This window comes from Oncorhynchus masou, chromosome 21 (genome assembly GCF_036934945.1).
Source record: "Oncorhynchus masou masou isolate Uvic2021 chromosome 21, UVic_Omas_1.1, whole genome shotgun sequence".
Classification (NCBI taxonomy): domain Eukaryota; kingdom Metazoa; phylum Chordata; class Actinopteri; order Salmoniformes; family Salmonidae; genus Oncorhynchus; species Oncorhynchus masou.
Window position 1 is genome coordinate 50,398,530 of NC_088232.1, and position 21,709 is coordinate 50,420,238.

Below are 21,709 nucleotides of genomic sequence, written 5' to 3' on the forward strand. Positions count from 1 at the left end.
TTTCATCCATTTTTACGATAGACCATTTTTACTTTGTGGAAACCGTTGTGCCTGTTGAATCACACGCGTATCTGCCCTCTAATTGGCTAGAATAATCCCACCTGATTTTGCCGCTCCTTCTGACTGCCTTGCATTTTTGAAGAGGTTTATTTTCATTGTTAGTGGCCACTGGAGTATCAGGTTAATTTAATGGATAATCTGTGACCATCCTTACTCCAGGATTTCCTCACACAAGTTCCTTAACAACAAAGTTGCTCAGTGTGTAGAATGTAACGTCTTTCATTTGAATAAACCCAGCCCAATTCTCAAAGGATTGGGTGAAATATACAGATTGAAATATCATGAATAGGCATGTTTGTTCTACATAATATATTTACATCTGAACGTTCCACCATGCTATTCACCGATGGGCTAAGACTTAACCACCCATGTCTGGGCCCAAGCAAAACTCATCCTAGATCAGCATTCCTTCTCTGCGATTCTGTAAGTCGCTCTGGATAAGAGCGTCTGCTAAATGACGTAAATGTAAATGTTTATGAACACAGACCCTGAACTCCATACAGTTGCCACCGAGAGTGAGGCTTTCTTCGTCTCCTGTTTCAAGAGTGGCACAGGCCCCTGCTTCCAGGCAGCGAGTTTCACTGCTTCATGAGAAATGGCCACTCCCCTAGGAGGTGATCGTCTGCATACCCGGTGCACAAGGATGTTCTCCGGGATCTTGGCTTCAGTTGTGAAAGAAATACAACTGACATCTGATGATAGCTATAGTCTTGTGAGTGAAGCTGTAGGTAGCTAGTACGGTTATAGGTAGGTAGCTAGTACGGTTATAGGTAGGTAGGTAGCTAGTATGGTTATCCAATTTGTAAGTCGCTCTGGATAAGAGCGTCTGCTAAATGACTTAAATGTAAATGTATAGGTAGGTAGCTAGTACGGTTATATGTAGGTAGCTAGTACGATTATAGGTAGGTAGGTAGTACGGTTATAGGTAGGTAGGTAGGTAGCTAGTACGGTTATAGGTAGGTAGCTAGTACGGTTGTAGGTAGCTAGTATGGTTATAGGTAGGTATCTAGTACGGTTATATGTAGGTAGCTAGTACGATTATAGGTAGGTAGCTAGTACGGTTATAGGTAGGTAGCTAGTACAGTAAATGGTAGGTAGCTAGTACAGTAATTGGTAGGTAGCTGTAGGTAGCTAGTACGGTAATGGGTAGGTAGCTAGTACAGTAATAGGTAGGTAGCTAGTATGGTAATGGGTAGGTAGCTAGTACAGTAATGGGTAGGTAGCTAGTATGGTAATGGGTAGGTAGCTAGTACAGTAATAGGTAGGTAGCTAGTATGGTAATGGATAGGTAGCTAGTACAGTAATCGGTAGGTAGCTGTAGGTAGCTAGTACGGTAATAAGAGGTAGCTGTAGGTAGCTAGTACAGTAATCGGTAGGTAGCTGTAGGTAGCTAGTACGGTAATAAGAGGTAGCTGTAGGTAGCTAGTACAGTAATAGGTAGGTAGCTGTAGGTAGCTAGTATGGTAATGGGTAGGTAGCTAGTACAGTAATAGGTAGGTAGCTTGTATGGTTATAGGTAGGTAGCTGTAGATAGCTAGTACAGTAATAGTTTAACAAGCTTTTAAGGTTGTGACAAACAATGTTATGGATGTGATAATGCTTTCCACTCAATGGGCAGGACCTCAATGAAGTGTTGACAAAGAGGAGACGGTCTGGAGCAAAGTTCCATCTTGGGAACACACCTGCTTGTTGAAAGAAAATACAGTGGGGCAAATGTGACCAGTATTATACCCTCCCTTTGTAACCCTATCTAGACTACTTGAATAGTGTAAACCCAAGCAGGTGTGGATGTTGTAAGAGGTGAAGTGTTTGTGGTGATGTCATTGTTACTCTGGTAAGGTGTGTGTAGTATCATATAAGAATTTGTTCTTAACTGACTTGCCTAGTTAAATAAAGATAAAATATATTATTTTTTAGTTAGGCAGGCCTATGAAACAGATTTAAATTACTTAAATTGTGGACAACCGTTTTTTTGTAATCCATACTAGTCATCTTGGGTAAAATGAGAAATTCCATGAAGTCTGTTTTCATACCTGAACTGTATCACCTCATGTAATAGTGGAACGGGCTGCAGACACCTGACTAAAGGAGAACTCTTTCCGACCAAGCGTCCCTGCATCAAGGTGAGTAAGGAGGAGGAGACGGTGCTATAGACAACACTATAGAGGCCGGCGTGCGGGATTGCGGACGAGACTACGTCGGTGAGTGGATAAATCGCCTCTACCCTCCATTCACTGGAGAATAAACTGGATGAGCTCCATTCGAGACTATTAGTTGATTAACTAATCTTAAACTGTGTCATCCTATGTTTCTCAGAGTCATGGCTGAACAAGGACGGTAAATATAAATCTAGCTGTTTTTTCTATACATCGGCGGCAGGACAGAGCAGTGGAGTCAGGAAGCTCAGGGGAGGTGGTGTGTCTCTCTGTTAACAACAGCTGGTGCGTGATCTCTAATGTTAAGGAAGTCTCAAGGTTCTAGCCTGTTAGAATACCTCATGATAAGGGGTGGTAGACCATACTATTTACTAAGAGAGTCTAGATCTATATTTTTCGTAGCTGTCTATTTAACACCACAAACCCATGCTGGCACTAAGACCGCACAACGAGCTGTATAGAGCCATGAGCAAACAACATATGCTCACCCATAGGTGGTGCTCCTAGTGTTGACTGCTCTTGACTTTCGCCTCTCCCGAGTCCGTACCGCTTTTGTCGACATGGTTCAAGACTATAACTACCAATTGGATATCACAACATTCGGGATAAAATACTAAAACTCTATCCTCCTGATTCCTGCTTACAAGCAAAAACTCACAGGAAGTACCAGGGACACGCTTAATACAGAAGTGGTTTGATGAAGTGGATGCTAAGCTACTGGACTGTTTTGCTAGCACAGACTGGAATATGTTCCGAGATTCATCCGAGGTAAACCCAACAGCGAACTGTCCAGTAGCGCGAGCCTAACGGACGAGCTAAATACCTTCTATGTTCGCATCGAGGCTAGCAACACTGAACCATGCAAGAGACCACCAGTTGTTCTGGATGACCATAGTCCCTGTGCACAGGAACGCCAAGGTAACCTGTCTAAATTACTATCGCCCTGTAGCACTTGACAAGGCATTTTCCCCCTCAGGAGGCTGAAAAGATTTGGCATGCGCCATCAGTTTGTCAAAACGTTATACAGCTGCACCATTGAGAGCATCTTGACTGGCTACATCACCATTTCGTATGGCAACTGCTTGGCATCCGACCGCAAGGCGCTACAGAGGGTTGTGCGTACAGCCCAATACAACTCCAGCCACCCTTTCTCTCTGCTACCGCACGGCAAGCGGTACTGATGCATGGTTAACTATTTAACTATCTGCATTGAAACCTATGGCACTAACTCTATTGATTCATCAGATATGCTGCTGTTACTGTTTTATCTATTCTTTTGACTAGTAACTATCCCTGCCCATATGTACATAACTACCTAATTTACCTCGTACTCCTGCACAGCAACTCCGTACTAGTAGCCCAAGTTATCATTAATCATTATGAATTTATTCCTTGTGTTATTAATTTTCAATTTTTTCTCTAACATTGGTGGGAAGGGCCTGTTAGTCTACAGCTGTTGTTTACGAATATTGAGACAAATAAAATTTGATTTGATGGTTGTCACCTGAGCTATCTGGACAAGCAAGTCATGGGTGTCTTTTTATTTTTGATTTATTTTACCCTTATTTTAGTGGGTGTATAGAAAGCAAATCTGCTAATTGGGCAGATTTGTTGCCACTTAAGACCGTATTGTGTTGCTGATTGGGCTGCACGACAAGTCGATTGTTGACAACTGTACCATTTTAGCTAAGTCTAACCCTTTTCCTAACCGTAACCTCGTTCTCTAACCTGCTATGTAAACATTAAGCTGACCCGCTGTGCACCTGGCTATGGCCTATCTAACCAGTAATGGAGCACTGGTGTTAACACCATCGCTGTTGATACGCCAACTTCCAGACATGCCAAGTATGCAGTTACCCATACTCGGAGTGAGCAGATCCAGGGGAAGGTTTCTGCGCGGCACCCTGTCACCAGATTGGGAACGCCTAACTTCCCTGGTCTGCTGGCTGCGCTGTTAGTGGATAAAATAACACCTAGGGCTCTGTTTCGACAAACAGAACATTGTTCAGATAGAAATATAGTGTCAGCCGCTATTCGCTACACTTCTATCTGCAACGTTCTGAACACACATTTGCAGCTGCCTGCTGATATGGTGCAAGCGAAGGCTCCTTTCTCCCATTATAAATTACAAGGGACAGATTTTTTTAGATGTAATTTCAAACCATGCAATCCTTCGTCTCAGGTTGTTTGGTCAATTATTTAAAATGTACGTTAATTTCCAGTTACAAGTTAATCATTCAGTCATAAGATCGTAACTAACTCTGGGGGGGTAATCACTGGCATGGTACTCTCTGGGGGGTAATCACTGGCAAGGTACTCTGGGGGGTAATTAATGACAAGGTACTCTGGGGGGGTAATCACTGGCAAGGTACTCTGGGGGGTAATCACTGGCAAGGTACTCTGGGGGGGGGGGGGTAATTAATGACAAGGTACTCTGGTGGGGTAATCAATGACAAGTTACTTGGGTGGGGTAATCACTGGCAAGTTATGGTCAAACAGGGATTAACATTTATCTCGTTTTTGCATGTTCTGATAAATATTTCTGCTCAAAGGGTGGTAAAGTTAGGCCTGTGCTCTCCATTTCTTATCTGAATCTTGGACAAAGAGTTTTGCATGAGAGAAGAAACAGTTCCCATGGTGTAATCGTGTTCCAGTGTTCTGCTGTGGTTGCACAAAGGCCAAATACGTACCAACAAATCTTGATGTGCTCATTGAGTAAATTGATTCGGCAAATCTCTACCAACCAGCATTGTTCCACTTGTTTTACTTGAATAGATTTTAGGTAAATTATCCATTGTATTAGACTGAAAAAAAAAAACTCTGCATTGATTGTAAACATTGAATAGAGTTGGATTTTTATTTTGAAATATAGGGTCCAGTCTTCCTGTCAATACGTGTTAACTTGATTGTCTTTAGGAAATTAACTATATACTGGTGGGGATATTTGATTTCATTTCCATATCTGCTGTACAGAATTTCCATTAAACTACTTGAATGGCATGATCAAGCACAAAGGGATGGACATCGGACTAAAGAGCAAAAATCCACACGGACCATTTACCTGTAAATACCGGTCATATATTTTAAACATGTTACAAGTTCCTATCAACCATTTTATTAAAATGTTGGTACCAATTTTGAACAGTCCCTACCAATGGTAAATGTCACATTCAAAATGACTTTAATCCGGTACAACTGTTAACACTACATAAAATAGGAATTCTGAAACAAAATTCTAATAAGTGCTTGCTAACGGGCAGGTTTGTATGTTTGTATTGGCAACTTATTTGGGGAGGTACATTTTAGCAAAATGTAATGCAGCCTGTACAATACATTCTAATGATGCAACTGAGCACCACTTCTGGTTGTATTGTGTGTTCAACTAAACAAAGGACTTGATGGACATGACACGATATGTTGCTCTCTGGCCGTGCAGGGGGGGGGGGGGATATAAATGGTTTGAATCAGTTAACACTACTTAAATCACATTGCTATTATCTACACAATTCAATTATACAAAATTAATCTAAAGAACACACCCCCCCCCCAAAGAAACATTTTACAAGGGGAAAAGCAGGGAGGTCTAATAAACAGCAAATTCTCCAAGAAGGGTTACCACAGATTTCTCAGGGAAAACACATAAAACAGCTCAGCCAGAGAAGAAAAAAAAAAAGTGTACAACATGCACACTTGGAAAAAGGTACAAAATTAAAAAGCAATTACTTCGCTATGCTGATGGAGAATAACTTTAAATGTCAATTCTTTGTCTTTGGGTGCTGCAGTATAAATAACTTTTCTTTTCAAGTGCAGGTCCCAAAAAAAATCAACATCTTCACAAGGAGAAACTTTAGGCTTTTCCTTGGATCGTGCCAAGATGAAAGTGGTGGTGGTGGTGGGGGGGGGGGTAAAGCGTCTTTAGAGTTCGTCATTTTCATCTCTGTACATATCAAAAAGTCGGTAAGGTCATTCTCTCAAAACATTTCCCTAGAAACAATACAAAGGGGATTTCATATCTCTTAGGGGATGTGACGCTTCTGCCGTGGTGAAGATATGGGCGGGGGGGGGGGGTAGTTGGTTGGTTCACGGTCACTGATTGTTTTTAGCTTTAGCGTGTGTGAGGATGTGAGACTTGAGGTTGGTGGATTGGGCAAACTTCTTGTTGCAGCCGTCAAACGGACAGACGTAGGGTCGGTCTCCAGTGTGAATCCGCACGTGCGTGCGTAAGTTAAAGTCCAGGGAGAACCGCTTTCCGCAGCCCTCAAATGTGCACTGGAAGAAAGAGAGTAGACTTTATTACAAGGCTGCATTGCTGGTTGACAATCTGGGCCCCTATGGGTGTATGGTCATATACGTGCCACGTAGGCCGTTAAGCTGGAAGTGTTGTGATTCAAACTAAATGTATACAGTGAAATTGTAAAAGTAGATCTCTCATTAAGAAGCCATTTTGAAGGGTCTGGTGGAAACATACTTGGAAAGGTTTCTCGCCGGTATGAACAAGTTGATGCCTCTTCAGTTTGGAGCTTTCGACAAAGGCCTTTCCACATTCGGCGCAGACGTGAACACGTGGTCCGTGGGTGTGCAGGTGCTTCCTCATTGCAGAGTTATCCCTGAACATTTTACTGCATCCCTGCAGGGGCAAAAGGTAGCAATTAATCACAGTGTAACTTCAGAAATAACGTAACCAAATTGATCCACATCAGAGCATCTAAAAATGTAATAAGCTATAGCCATCCACAGAGCATAACGGCTAGTTGACTACAATTATTACCCCAAACACCTGTGCTAGTCATACCATTGTGTTCTAGTGGCTGTCTTGCCATTCTCTCTCTAATACCAGTTAGACTAGTAGAGCACACGTACTTTGTGAGGGCAAGCTATCGTCCTGGGAGAGTCGTCCTCCTTGATTTTCCGTGGCTTCATCCTGCAAGACATGACAGATCGTGGTCCACTGTAGATCAGTTGGATGAGTATGGCGCTTGTAACACCAGGATAGTGGGTTTGATTCCCGGGACCACCCTTACGTAAAATGTTTGCATGACTAAGTCGCTTTGGATAAAAGTGTCTGCTAAATGACATAAATTATATACTATGTATAAAATCGAGCACGCAGGCATGCAACCTCCATATACAAACGTCTGGCTGAAATTGCCAAATCCACTAATTTGAAGGGGTGTCCACATACTTGGCCATGTTCTGTTATAATCTCCAGCCGGAAGAGGACTGCCTACCCCACATAGCCTGGTTCCTCTCTAGGTTTCTTCCTACGTTTTGGCCTTTCTAGGGAGTTTTTCCTAACCACCGTGCTTCTACACCTGCATTGCTTGCTGTTTGGGGTTTTAGGCTGGGTTTCTGTACAGCACTGAGATATCAGCTGAAGGGCTACATAAATAAATTTGATTTGGATCTAACTTGGATCTATTTGCTAACAAGGCAGAACAGTTGGATTGCTATGAACACACCCTTCTATCCATCTCCAACTGTTTGAACAGCATGTTAGCCTGTCCACTTTGTTAAGATGTTGAAATAAATTCTCTGAATGAGAATGAGTTGCCAATTCCTTATATAAAATTGTGTTTTCTGCTTACTGCACATTTATAAAACACATACTAGACTGCTAGTATAACAGTCTTTGGATAAAATGCTGCTAGCGGTAACCCCAATGCCACGCACGACAAACTGAGCACACATTTTCCAGAATCAATGTTAATTGATACTCCCGTTTTTGAAATAACAGCGCAAATTGTGCACAGAGCAGACAATTCATGAAAAGGATATAGGTAGAAAAGGTAACTTCTCTATTACAGTAAAATAATGTCTCAATGTGTTTCAATGTCCATATATGTCTGATTTTGTTGGACCAAACCTCAAATGCAAATAGCGAGTTGAAACCTCTTGTTAGAGAGGAAGATGTGATCTCTCATCTTTGTTGTGAGTGGCAGGGGCTTAGAGGTTGGGGAGGGGATGTGTGTGTAAACAGAGAGGAGGCCAAGCCAGAGGTTTCACTCTTGCCAAAATGTCTATGGACTTATTATGGACCTAAGCTTGTTGCTTGCCTTCTCGCCTTTGGGACAACGACTCCTATTGTTAAGGAGGAGACATGAGCACCTTGACATACACAGATCTCTGGTGTAAATAGGAAGGTGCATACAGTACAGACGAAGCGAAGGAGGTGAGACCAAAAAGACAACATGAGAACAAGCGGACAAACACTCATAAAAAGTATTATTACGATTCAGGGATTTGGAATATCACACAAACACACATGGGACAGTTTTATGTAATAATATTGAGATTATCCGACAGTTTTATGCTAAAATAGTGCAGCGATTGGTCAAATTTGCAAGCCTTTTCATTATATGCTGGGAATAGTCGACGTTGCTACATTTTTTGAGATGGCTGAATCCTGGAGTGACTGACTAATGAACATTTCTGTAACTCACCTAGCGAACTCTGCCAGCTGTTTGGGGTCTGACAGGTCGATCCCTGGAATGCCTCCGGGCGGGAGCTTCTTCCCTGTCATGTACTCCGAGTAATCGGGAGGAGAATTATCCCCAATGACATGCTCCTCTACCATAGTGTCATGGTCAACATCCTTCTTGTCATCTGAGACGGAGGACAGGAGCAGAGTTAAAACAGACGCACAGGTATATGTTTTGTGATGTCTGACCCAAATTTTCCATTAGAATATCAATCAGCAAAGAATATGACACCATTTCAACCACGCTGCACATCCACCAGGAAAATATATAAAGGCTGTGGCACTTTATTGTGTTAATGCTGTTGGTGAACAGCTGAAGATAAAGTGAATGTACATTTAGGCTAGTTCCATTTGAAGGGCCCTATGTTTTAAAGAATGTGTGGAATAGCCGTAGATCTTTATTGAAAAAAAGGTTGTGAGATCTTGGTACTCCCGTCCACCCACTCTAGTTGCTACTGAAATCCATCGTTAATCGTTGAGTTGGCTAATTTAGTAAACTAGCTAAATAACAGGTCAACAAACGTAGTAACCATTTAATACCAATTCTAGTCGCTAAATTGAAAGACTACTCAAAGCCATAGTAAATTGTTGAGTTTAGTCGGCTACAGACTGTCAGTATAGCTAAACAAATTAGCAAGCTAGCTAACGTTTACTGTCTGACGAAAGCCAATCTAAGGGTGTATCAAAAATGCACCAATGTAAAATTTGCTTTAAAAAAATGTAATGATTAAAATATCAATGTATTGAGATGGCATTCTTGTAACTCTTCCCCACGATTAGAAAGCTAACTAGCAGTAGCACATCCCACACAGTCTTGTGTGACATATCTTGCTAGTCGCTACCCTCCTCCCCCCCAGCTCTTGACGAGGAGCTTCGAGCCGAGGCCCTGTGCTGAACTGCGCCACAGCGGCCTACTCCGGGGCCAGCAGCAGCGCACTCGTTCCCACCCGCCGCCATCTTTCCCCGGACAAATCAACGCCATTTTTTCGGTCCGCCATACTGGTCCAGGGGAACATGGCGGCGCCCATCAACACATAAAACATGGCTTCCCATAAAAACAAAAAAATACATTTCAAATACACCGTACGCAATTCGGACGTGAAAAACAGTGCAGAATTCTACTGAAATTAGCCAGAGGCCAGCGTCCGTACGAGGCCTTGTACCAGGGAATGCACAGTGAGAACAATGCAGGTGGCAAGCTTGCAAGAACACACTTTCGACAGAACTCGAAACTTACCCGATGCCCACATCGTCACCGAAAACTCTCCTTCCAAAGTCTTTATCTGGACTTGTTTCTGTTCCCATTTTCTACCACTGGACTCCGGTGCACCCAAGAAGTTCTTTTTATTTCTCTTCCCGCTTCCCCCCTTCTTCGTCCGCCCCGAGCTCTTCCCAGCGACAGTCACCAGAGTCTGTTCGATGTATTCCTCTTCGGCGGCAGGGACTGGGACAGGTATAAGAATTTGGTCCTCGTAATCATCGTCCCCGTGCATGTCCGAATCATCTTCACCAACCACCTCTTCTCGAGTTTGCACCAATATTACCTCCTGATGATGGTGATGCATTGAGTGTGGATCATCTGAGTCGAGGGGCTGTAAAGCGATCATAGGCTGTTCATCGTCGTCCTCTCCAACAACTGTTGTCTCGATTGTCTCCACTTCGATTTCATGGAGTTCCACTATTTCTGACGGCATCTCCGAGCCGTCCGTTTCGATGTACAGGGTATCACCTGATGCCATATTGAAAACCCTAAACTCCTCACAGTTATGTTTTCTATAGCAGTTCCCCCCCTCTACACTGCCTTCCTCCTTCTTCGACAACAAACTCCACTCTGTTCTACTCCCGTCGCCACTACGCTTTGGCTACATACTCTCGCGAGACTTCATGGGTTACAGAAATATGCCGCGTTCTTATCATGTCGAAAACTCGGAATTTATGACTGGCTAACTTAGGAAGTAGGGTCGGATCTCGAGTTTCTAAATTGGGAGGCAACAGAATAAATCAATATGACTACGCAAATTACTTCGGTTCATTTGAACTTAAGAGTCCCGAGTTTCTGACATGAAGGGAACATTGCATTAGATCGGGTTCCACTGCTCAGACGTTGCATGCATCGTCAACCAAATGTTGCGTGCGACGTCATCGATTGACAGATTGCTATAACATATGTGGTTAGCTGATATTTAAAATACCTATCCAGGCGTTGTAAGATCTGGCAAGCATCAGCAACTCCTGGGCAGAGGAGCACGCCCATTTACAGCTTGTACGACATTGCAGATGATCAGCGCAGGTGAATGGAGATTGACAGATGTACAATCACCTTGCATCATAAATAACTACTATTATTTGTAAGTGGACTGGCATTTAACATTTAACTTCAACATTTATGCACTATGCATCATATACACAAACAAATTGACATCGAATATAGTTTAATTTATTGTCACAATATCGATAAGGCTCCTTAACAGCTTCTACACCCAAGCCATAAGACTGCTGAACAATTAATCAAACGGACACCGGACTATTTACATTGACAATCCCCGCCCCCCTCCATTTGTTTTGTACACTGCTGCTACTCGCTGTTTATTATCTATGCATAGTCACTTCACCCCTACCGGTACACCCCCACCACACCCCACATTGACTCGATACCGGTACCCACTGTATATCGTTATTGCTATTTTATTGTGTTACTTTATATAATTTGTAACTTTATTTGGTAAATATTTTCTAAACTCTTTATTGAACTGTACTGTTGGTTAAGGGCTTGTTCGAAAGCATTTCACGGTGAGGTCTACACATGTATTCGGCGCATGTGACAAATAAAGTTTGATTTGATTTGATGTATTGGGGTTGTTTATGTGTTTGTGCTATAAAGGATTCGTAAAAATGTATTACAATCCACGTGTATAATCAACTCATGCATCTTGTTGAGATTCATTTACAAAGTGTAAGTTATGCAACAATATTATGTTATATCTATAATTATTTAAACTTGAAACACCCAATAATTACTATCGGCTGGGGAGGAGCTTTTTTGGTCGCACACCTTTCACCTTTACCATTGAGAGGGTGTGTTTGTAAAGTAGTGTGTGTAGGTGAGGCACGCATTGCCACTGCGCTCCCGCGGGCATCAAGAGCATCGAAATGGATAAGACAGGTGAACGGGGAGACTTTGAATGGGTCTACAATGATCAGCCTCATACTTCACGAAGAAAAGAAATATTAGGTAAGCTGTTGCCTTAAAACGTAAACGAAATAACTACGGTTTAAAGTAAAGTTGTACTGCTAATACAAAGTTCTTGTCTTCTTTTAAAATCGTATCCGGTTTTACCTGTTTTCAAATGAATAGCTTACGTCTTACCTGTCAGAAATGTCGCAACCATTTCTACAGACATCCTGGTTTGATTCCAGGCTGTATAACAACCGGCCAAGATTGGGAGTCCCATAGGGCGGCGCACAATTGGGCCCAGCGTCGTCTGGGTTTGGCCGGTGTATGCCGTCATTGTACATAAGAATTTGATCTTAACTGACTTGCCTAGTTAAATAAAGGTTACACAACCACTCATGCAGTGAAACTGGAGTTTAACACCCTAGCAGCATATGATTTATTGGAGTAGCCCAACTCATTCACCATGATGTACTGCAGAGGTAGTCTACAGTACTAGGCTATTTGCCAATGCTGAAATTTAAGGGAATATGGACTCGTATTTTTTTTCACAAGACAAAGCAGCCTACTAGATTTGCAAAACAAAACCACCTGTCCTACTTTTAGTTTCTTATGTTTTCATATTGTAATATTATATTGTGTAATAAAAACAGCTTTACACAATAGAGGTGTTTGTGAATACAAGCACAATGAAACCAAGTGAATGCCAGTATTGTCATTATGATACTTGAAAAATCGAAGCTGACAGTGATCAACAGTGGATCTCTTTCTTAAGACCTTAAATAAATAAAGTTATATAAAAGGGAGTGAATGGAATGGCATCAAACACATGGAAATCATGTTTGATGTATTTGATACTATTCTGCTCCAGCCATTAATTACAAGCCGTCTTTCCCAATTAAGATGCAACTAACCTCCTGTGATGTAAACTGATCCACCGTTTTATCTTTTTGACATGCAGAACAATGGGCAACATGGTGACAATAACAGGTGCAGCTGACTAAGCCCATTGACTTTGCTAGGTAACAAGACACATTCCCCTCTAATGGCCCAATGTCAAAGACTGATGCAAATGATAGCATGATAGTCACCAACCATTAAGTCACATGGTCAGACCCTCAGACGAGCCATAATAGAATAATTCGTAATTATATTTATATTCGTTCAATCCAGAATTCAGATGGTATGCTCTATCATTATACAACAGCTGTAATGCCCACACTGGTAATGTTGAAGGCACCACAAATCTGGCTTTTCAAGAGGGTCATTCCATGTCATTTGAGCAAGCCATGACATCCCACATCTCAGATTGTTCTGAAATCGTTTCTGTATTTAGAAAGGGATAGGATTAGCATTCCTGCAACATTATTTAGTTGAAATATAATTTGATATCTGAGAAATTAAGGTATCTTCAAACTTTTTGCACCTAATAGCAGGAACAGAACTGTCTTGGTTGGAATCTGGATACAAGATGGGACTTAACCTCAATGACTCACTTCTTTGAACAGAGAGAAAAGCATCACCCAATACCCACTGAGAATACCTTATCCATACTACTTGTCAGAGGGGGGATACTAATATTATCTGTTTCTAACAACATAAATGATTTCAGTACAATCTGAGATGGCGGGTGTCAATTCTCTTTCTTGTGCTTTTTGAGGTGGAACGATACCCAATACATACTTTTATTCTAGTGTCTTATTGGTCTAATATCTGAGCAATCAACATTTTCTCGAGCTCATCCTTGAAGTCATCTAACTTAAACACATGTTTTTTTGCAAAGATTCATATGTGTATTTAAAGGGGCGTGTTCCCCTTTATCGTTCCATGGCGTGAATGAAAATACCAAACAGTGATCCGTTGCTTGGTTCCTAAATTATTAAAAGCTTTTGTTTTTATGATGCCCTGTGCTGTCCAGCAGGACTGTAGACTGAGGAAATTAGGCTCACAATGAGAGAGGTGGCCAGCCGGCTGGTGGTGGTATTGTATCTTAGCCAGGGTGTGTTGGCTCCTTCACACCATACTGTTACGTACATACATACATTCATAGACGTACTTTTCTGTTTCATGAAATTATTTTGTTTATCGATCAACCTCTCATTTGGGTATTTATTGAAATTTTACTTGTCTAATGCTTTCAAGTATTTTGAAAAGTCATGTTTTTAAATTTAATCAATTAAGTTTACTTCCAAATCTGGGCCCGGTTTCCCAATAGTGATTTAAGGCTAGAGTGTTTGTTTTTTTAACAATGCGTCTTTCCTGCAATGGTCGACGATGTAACATGCGTTTCCCAATACACTACGCAGAGAAAACTGTCGCTTCGTTGGAGCGTGTGATACTGATAGGATCGAAAGAAAGGGAACTTTGCTCTCGGATAAGCTTTCTTCATTCAAATCTTACCTCAACATTAGAATTCTTTCACAATATTGACTACAGATATGCTCCTAGACAAATATTACCACCAACGGCTGCAAATATTGACAAGGCATATTCTAATGCTTACCCAACAAAATGCCTAAAATCACCGTTTTAGCACATCATATTTGGCTACACATTATGACAAATTATAGCCTAAAAGTAGCAAAATAGAACTCAATTGATTGAACATGAAATATTTTTTAAATATGATTAAAATAGGCCTATAAAGCCTACGGTTTATATTTTAATGCAGTAATCTCGGTTTTCATTTTAATCATATTTTTATTTGTTGCTTGTTTATCAATATTACCCATATACTGTATATGCACTGAGTGTACAAAACATTATGAACACCTGCTCTCTCCATGACAGACTGACCAGGTGAATCCAGGTGAAAGCTATGATCCCCTGATGTCCCCTGTTAAATCCACTTCAATCAGTGTAGATGAAGGGGAAGAGACAGGTTAAAGAAGGATTTTTAAGCCTTCATACAATTGAGACATAGATTGTGTATGTGTGCCATTCAGAGGGTGGATGGATAACAGCAGAATTGTGCCTTTGAACAGGGTATGGTAGTAGGTGCCAGGTGCACTGGTTTGTGTCTGGCAAGAACTGCAACGCTGTTGGGTTTTTCATGCTCAACAGTTTGGTCCACAACCCAAAGGGCATCCAGCCAACTTCACATAACTGTGGGAAGCATTGGAGTCGACATGGGCCAGTGTAACAGTATAATTTTTAGACCGTCCCCTCGCCCATACCCGGCGCGAACCAGGGACCTTCTGCACACATCAACAACAGTCACCCTCGAAGGGTCGTTACCCAATCGCTCCACAAAAGCCGCAGCCCTTGCAGAGCAAGGGGAACCACTACTTCAAGGTCTCAGAGCAAGTGACGTCACCGATTGAAACGCTATTTAGCGCATACCGCTAACTAAGCTAGCCGTTTCACATCCGTTACACCAGCATCCCTGTGGAAGGCTTTTGACACCTTGAGTCCATGCTGTTCTGAGGAAGAAAGGGGTGCAAACTTTTTTACAATTGTATTGCAGTAAGGAAATACATTAGTTTTGCCCCAACATTATGAATTCCCATATTCTGTAATACACTTTTAGAGAATAGCTCAGCTAGACAGTGGTAAAGGGTGTATTTTGCATTTAAAACCAATCACAGGTGGTTAGTTGAAGAGTCACTGGACCAATGAATGCAGGAAATGTAAAAGTTGCCGTCACATCACATCAAAAGGGCTTCTGAGAACCTGTTCACCCCAAAAGTTGTGAATGATTTGATTTCCCAGGCATGAAATAGTGGACAAATAATATAAATTGTAAGTTGGCAAATGGAAGGGAGAACTGTACGTAGGTGAGACTATGGGTTTTACCATGACATGTACAGTGTCTTCAGAAAGTATTCACACCCCTTGACTTTTGTCACATTTAGTTGGGTTACATCCTGAATTTAAAATGGATTAAATGTAGATTTTGTGTCACTGATCTACACACAATAATGTCAAAGTGGAATCATGTTTTTAGATATTTTTTACAAATGTTATAATAATTTTTGAATGACTACCCCATCTCTGTACCCCACACATACAATTATCTGTAATGTCCCTCAGTCGAGCAGTGAATTTCAAGCACAGATTCAACTACAAAGACCAGGGAGGTTTTCCAATGCCTCGCAAAGAAGGGCACCTATTGGTGAAGTTATTAATGACACTTTGGATGGTGTATCAATACACCCTGTCACTACAAAGATACAGGAGTCCTTCCTAACTCAGTTGACCAACAGGAAGGAAACGCTCAGGGACTTCACCATGAGGCCAATGGTGACTTTAAAACCAGTTAGAACTATTATGAGTTTAATGACTGTGATAAAAGAACTGAGGATGGATCAACACTATTGTGGTTACTCCACAATACTAACTGAACTGACAGAGTGAAAAGGAAGCCTTCCAAAACACGCATCCTGTTTGCAACAAGGCACAAAAGTAAAACTTCAGAAAATGTGGCAAAGAAATTAACTTTTTGTTCTGAATACAAAGCATTATGTTTGGGGTAAATCCAGAACACCACACCACTGAGTATCACTCTCCATATTTTCAAGCATGGTGGTGGCCTGCATCATGTTATGAGTATGCTTGTCATCAGAAAGGGAGTTGTTTTATGATGAAAATAAATGGAATAGAAGTAAGCACAGGCCAAATCCTAGAGGAAAAACTGGTTCAGTCTGCTTTCCAACAGATACTGGGAGACAAGTCCGCACAACAACCTAAAATGCAAGGCCAATTATACATTGGAGTTGCTTACCAAGATGACATTGACTGTTCCTGAGTGGCCTACTGTAGTTACCGATTTGACTTAAAATCGTCTTGAAAATCTATGGGAAGACTGGAACATGTCTGTCGAGCAATGATCAATAACTAACTTGATAGAGCTTGAAGAATTTGTTCAAGAATAATGGGCAAATATTGTACAATCCAGACACTTATCCAGAAAGACTCACAGCTGTGTTTACTGCCAAATGTGATTGTATCATGTATTGACTCAGGGGGTTGAATACTTACAGTTGAAGTCGGAAGTTAACATACACTTAGGGTAGAGTCATTAAAACTTGTTTTTCAACCATTCCACACATTTTTTGTAAACAAACTATCTTTTTGGCAAGTCGGTTAGGACATCTACTTTGTGCATGACACAAGTAATTTTTCCAACAATTGTTTACAGACAGATTATTTCACTTATAACTCACCCTATCACAATTCCAGTTTACATACACTAAGTTGACTGTGCCTCTAAACAGCTTGGAAAATTCCAGAAAATGTCATGGCTTTAGAAGCTTCTGATAAGCTAATTGACATTGGTGCGAAAAGTGCAAAACAGTCCCAGAGCAACAGCAAAGGACCCTGTGAAGATGCTGGAGGAAACAGGTACATAAGTATCTTTATCCACAGTAAAAACAAGTCCTATATCGACATCACCTGAAATGCCACTCAGCAAGGAAGAAGCCACTGTTCCAAAACCGCCATTAAAAAGCGAGACTACGGTTTGCAACTGCACATGGGGACAAAGGTCATACTATTTGGAGAAATATCCTCTGGTCTGATGAAACAAAAATAGAACTGTTTGGCCATAATGACTATCATTATGTTTGGAGGAAAAAGGTGGAGGCTTGCAAGCCGAAGAACACCATCCCAACAGTGAAGCACGGGGGTGGCTGCATCATGTTGTGGGGGTGCTTTGCTGCAGGAGGGACTGGTGCACTTCACAAAATAGATGGCATCATGAGAAGGGAAAATTATGTAGATATATTGAAGCAACATCTCAAGACACCAGTCAAGAAGTTAAAGCTTGGTTGCAAATGGGTCTTCCAAATGGACAATGACCCCAAACATACTTCCAAAGTTGTGGCAAAAAGGCTTAAGGATAACAAAGGCAAGGTATTGGAGTGTTCATCACAAAGCCCTGACCTCAATCCTATAGAACATTTGTGAGCAGAACTGAAAAAGCCTGTGCGTGGGTGGAGGTCTACAAACCTGACTCAGTTACACCAGCTCTGTCAGGAGGAATGGGCTAAAATTCACCCAACTTATTGTGGGAATCTTGTGGAAGGCTACCCTAAACGTTTGACCCAAGTTAAACAATTTAAAGGCAATGCTACTAAATACTAATTGACTGTATGTAAACTTCTGACCCACTGGGATGAAAGAAATTAAAGCTGAAATAATTCATTTTCTCTGCTTATTCTGACATTTCACATTCTTAAAATAAAGTGGTGATCCTAACTGACCTAAGACGGTGAATTTTTACGAGGATTAAATGACAGGAATTGTGAAACACCTTAGCCAAATACATTTAAACTCAGTTTATGTAAACTTCAGATTTCAACTGTATCTAACCAAACTATATTAGTGTTTTATTTTCAATTAATATATATTTTTTTCTTCCAATTTGACTTTTAAGTATTTTGTGTAGATCTTTGAAAAAAAAGACCATTTTAATCCCACTTTGTTACACATCTGTGGAAAAAAAATCAAGGGGTTTAAATACTTTCTGAAGGCACTATACAATATTGTTTTCCAGAGTTTCCTTACTCTTCGCATCCTGACTGGTTGCATCACTACCTGGTATGGCAACTGCTCAGCCTCTGACCACAAGGCACTACAGGGTAGTGTGTACGGCCCAGAACATCACTGAGGTCAAGCTTCCTGCCATCCAGGACCTCTATACCAGGCGGTGTCAGAGGAAGGCCCTAAAAGTGGTCAAAGACTCCAGCCACCCTAGTCATAGACTGTCCTCTCTGCTACCGCACGGCAAGCGGTACCGGAGCACCAAGTCTAGGTCCAAGAGGCTTCTAAACAGCTTCTACCCCCAAGCCATAAGACCTCTGAACATCTAGTCAAATAGCTACCCAGACTATTTACATTGCCCCCCCCCCACTCTTTTACACCACTGCTACTCTGTTGTTATCATCTATGCATAGTCACTTTAATAACTCTACCTTCATGTACATATTACCTCAACAAACTGGTGCCCCCGCACATTGACTCTGCCCCCCTGTATGTAGTCTTGCTATTGTTATTTTACTGCTGTTCTTTAATTACTTGCTACTTTTATTCTTATCTGTATTTTTTTTAAACTGCATTGTTGGTTAGGGTCTCATAAGTAAGCATTTCACTGTAAGGTCTACACGTGTTGTATTCGGCACATGTGACTAATAAAATTTGATTCAGAACTGTTTGCATGCTGATGTTATGCAAATGATGTGAAAGCAATGCGGCAGACCAAATTTGCATTAGCCAATGGGCTCGTCCAATTCTGAACAGGAGAAAATAAGTGCACGAACCAATCTGATGTCTAACTTGTGTGAGAGAAAGAAAAAAAAAACGATATAGAAACTGTTACAATGCAGCGAAACTGACCAGGGTCAGAATGTGTTTACTTTGAATGAGTCTCATCTTGGGGCGTCAGGGTAGCCTAGTGGTTAGAGCGTTGGACCCACTGTTCCTAGGCTATCATTGAAAATAAGAAAAAAAAATCTTACCTGACTTTCCTAGTAAAATAAAATCTTGTGACTTATTTTTTTGTGTGTGTGTGTCCTCCTAAGCAAAATACCCAGAGATCAAGTCCCTGATGGGGCCTGACCCCCAGTTGAAGTGGGTGGTGACGGGGATGGTTCTCACCCAGCTTCTGGCCTGCTACATGGTCCACGACCTCCCCTGGAAGTGGGTGTTCTTCTGGTCATATGGCTTCGGCGGCTGCATCAACCACTCACTGACCCTCGCCATTCACGATATCTCCCACAACGTTGCGTTCGGCAACAAGCTGGCGCGCCTCAACCGTTGGTTTGCCATATGGGCCAACCTCCCCATTGGACTGCCCTACTCGGCCTCGTTCAAGAAGTACCACATCGACCACCACCGCTACCTGGGTGGCGACGGCCTAGATGTGGACATCCCCACGGACGCGGAGGGCTGGTTCTTTTGCACACCCTTGCGGAAGGTCCTGTGGCTCTTCCTCCAGCCATTGTTCTACGCACTGCGCCCTCTAGTGGTGAACCCCAAGCCAGTCTCCAGACTAGAGATGATGAATGCCGCTGTTCAATTTGCAGTGAACTTTGTGATATTCTACCTATGGGGGCTGAAGCCAATTGTTTACCTCATAGCCGGGTCCATTTTATGCATGGGCCTACATCCCATCTCTGGACACTTCATAGCGGAGCACTACATGTTCTTGAAGGGCCACGAGACATACTCCTACTACGGCTCACTGAATCGGATCACCTTCAACGTGGGTTATCACATGGAGCACCACGACTTCCCCAGTATACCTGGCAGTAAGCTGCCTCAGGTGAGTTGAAATCTCAAACACAGTGTTGATAGCGGACCACCATTTTTAGGTCAACTATGATTTTAGGTAAATCCAATCTGAAATCTCAATGGACTACCATGATTTTAGGTCTGATATTAAATCTCAATATTGTACCATGATTTTAGGTCAACCCCCCCCCCCCCTCCCCCCCTAAAAAAAAATGTGTACCCCTGTATGTGGCTTACTTGATCAGTGGCTAAGGGAAATGATCACTGGTTTCAGATGTCTGTCTCAAGATAATGCTCTAAACAATATATCCCCAATGGGAGAGTCATCACATAGTAGATGAGAGAGGCATTTCAATCGCAGGAGGTTGGTGGCACCTTAATTGGAGAGGACGGACTCGTGGTAATGCCCGGCGGCGGAAGTAGTAGAATAGTATCAAACACATAGTTTGAGGCCATTCCATTCGCTCCGTTCCAGCCATTATTATGAGTCGTCCTCCCCTCAGCAGCCTCCACTGGTTTCAACTGGAAGTATTGCTTAAAAGACTGGCCTGAATTTATAATTCATTAACTATTGGTGTAATGCCTGAGACAAATAGGATCTTTTTACACTTTCTATCCTCTACAAACAAGCACTCTAAAGTCAACTGTTGTGGGTGTTTTTATTTGTCCTCAGAAAATCCCAGAAAATGTGTGCACCTGCTATAAATTTTTGTCAGTTGTGGGAAAGATGATTATACTCCTAAATGACAAGCCCCAGTGATATTTGCTGTTACCTAGGAATTACAATTCATTATCAACCTCAAATAATAAACTGACATGTTGCAGTCTGACATGACTTATGTTGGCTCCTCGTGCTGACAGTCCCCTCTAACTCATCTGTTATCTGTGCCAGGTGAAGAAGATGGCAGCAGAGTACTACGACTCCCTACCACAGCACACTTCCTGGACCCGGGTGTTGTGGGACTTTGTCTTTGATGACAGCATCGGTCCCTACAACAGGATCAAGCGGGAATATAAGCTGGTCAAGCAGGAGTAGGTGCCACATCAAAAGACTTTCCCCAATATTCAGTGGTACTGATTGTCATAGTGAAACATTGGTTTCAGCCAGTGGCACTCCAGGCTCCTTTTCACCTCGTTTTATCATGTGATTTACTTGACAATAGCACACGTGGGCAGGCAAAAGACACAATGTCAATCATTAGGTTTACCATACTGTGAGTGTGCAGAACAGTGCAGAGAATGAAACATTAAAATGTACTTTGCAGTAAGAGGACCTGAATTTCAGCTCTGTTTGATGCTCACCACACAAATTGTTTTTAATCAAGAAAATAAATAGATAATATTGCTAACCAATGTTTCTAACAGAAATGTAATTGAATAAAAAGTTATGTTATTACATGTGTGAGGTTTCTGTGTGTGAATATAAATCTGTAATGCTAGAACTATGTGACAGGTATTTCTTTACAAGAGCTGTTTTAAGAACAAAAGCACAACTTCTATATCAGGTTTTGTATAGCCTACACTGTACGTGTACATTGTATATATTTTTTTACTATTGTAACATCTGATGGAAAATGTTATTTGTTTTTTTTAAATTGTCATAATAATTGA

General features: G+C 41.7%; 2 protein-coding genes across 2 annotated transcripts; one reads left to right on the top strand and one right to left on the bottom strand.

Annotated features, from left to right (window-relative positions):
* Positions 1–5,278: 5,278 nt before the first annotated feature.
* Positions 5,279–10,550, bottom strand: LOC135508474 (transcriptional repressor protein YY1-like). The gene is made up of 5 exons (XM_064928690.1): positions 9,932–10,550; positions 8,657–8,819; positions 7,077–7,137; positions 6,685–6,843; positions 5,279–6,485 (listed from the first exon to the last, which is right to left on the bottom strand). Exons 1-5 carry the CDS (start codon positions 10,431–10,433, stop codon positions 6,303–6,305), a joined length of 1,068 nt encoding a protein of 355 aa, XP_064784762.1. The 5' UTR covers positions 10,434–10,550; the 3' UTR covers positions 5,279–6,302.
* Positions 10,551–11,747: 1,197 nt separating this feature from the next.
* On the top strand, positions 11,748–21,498 carry degs2 (delta(4)-desaturase, sphingolipid 2). The gene is made up of 3 exons (XM_064928693.1): positions 11,748–11,926; positions 19,387–20,129; positions 20,991–21,498. Exons 1-3 carry the CDS (start codon positions 11,845–11,847, stop codon positions 21,132–21,134), a joined length of 969 nt encoding a protein of 322 aa, XP_064784765.1. The 5' UTR covers positions 11,748–11,844; the 3' UTR covers positions 21,135–21,498.
* Positions 21,499–21,709: the final 211 nt, after the last annotated feature.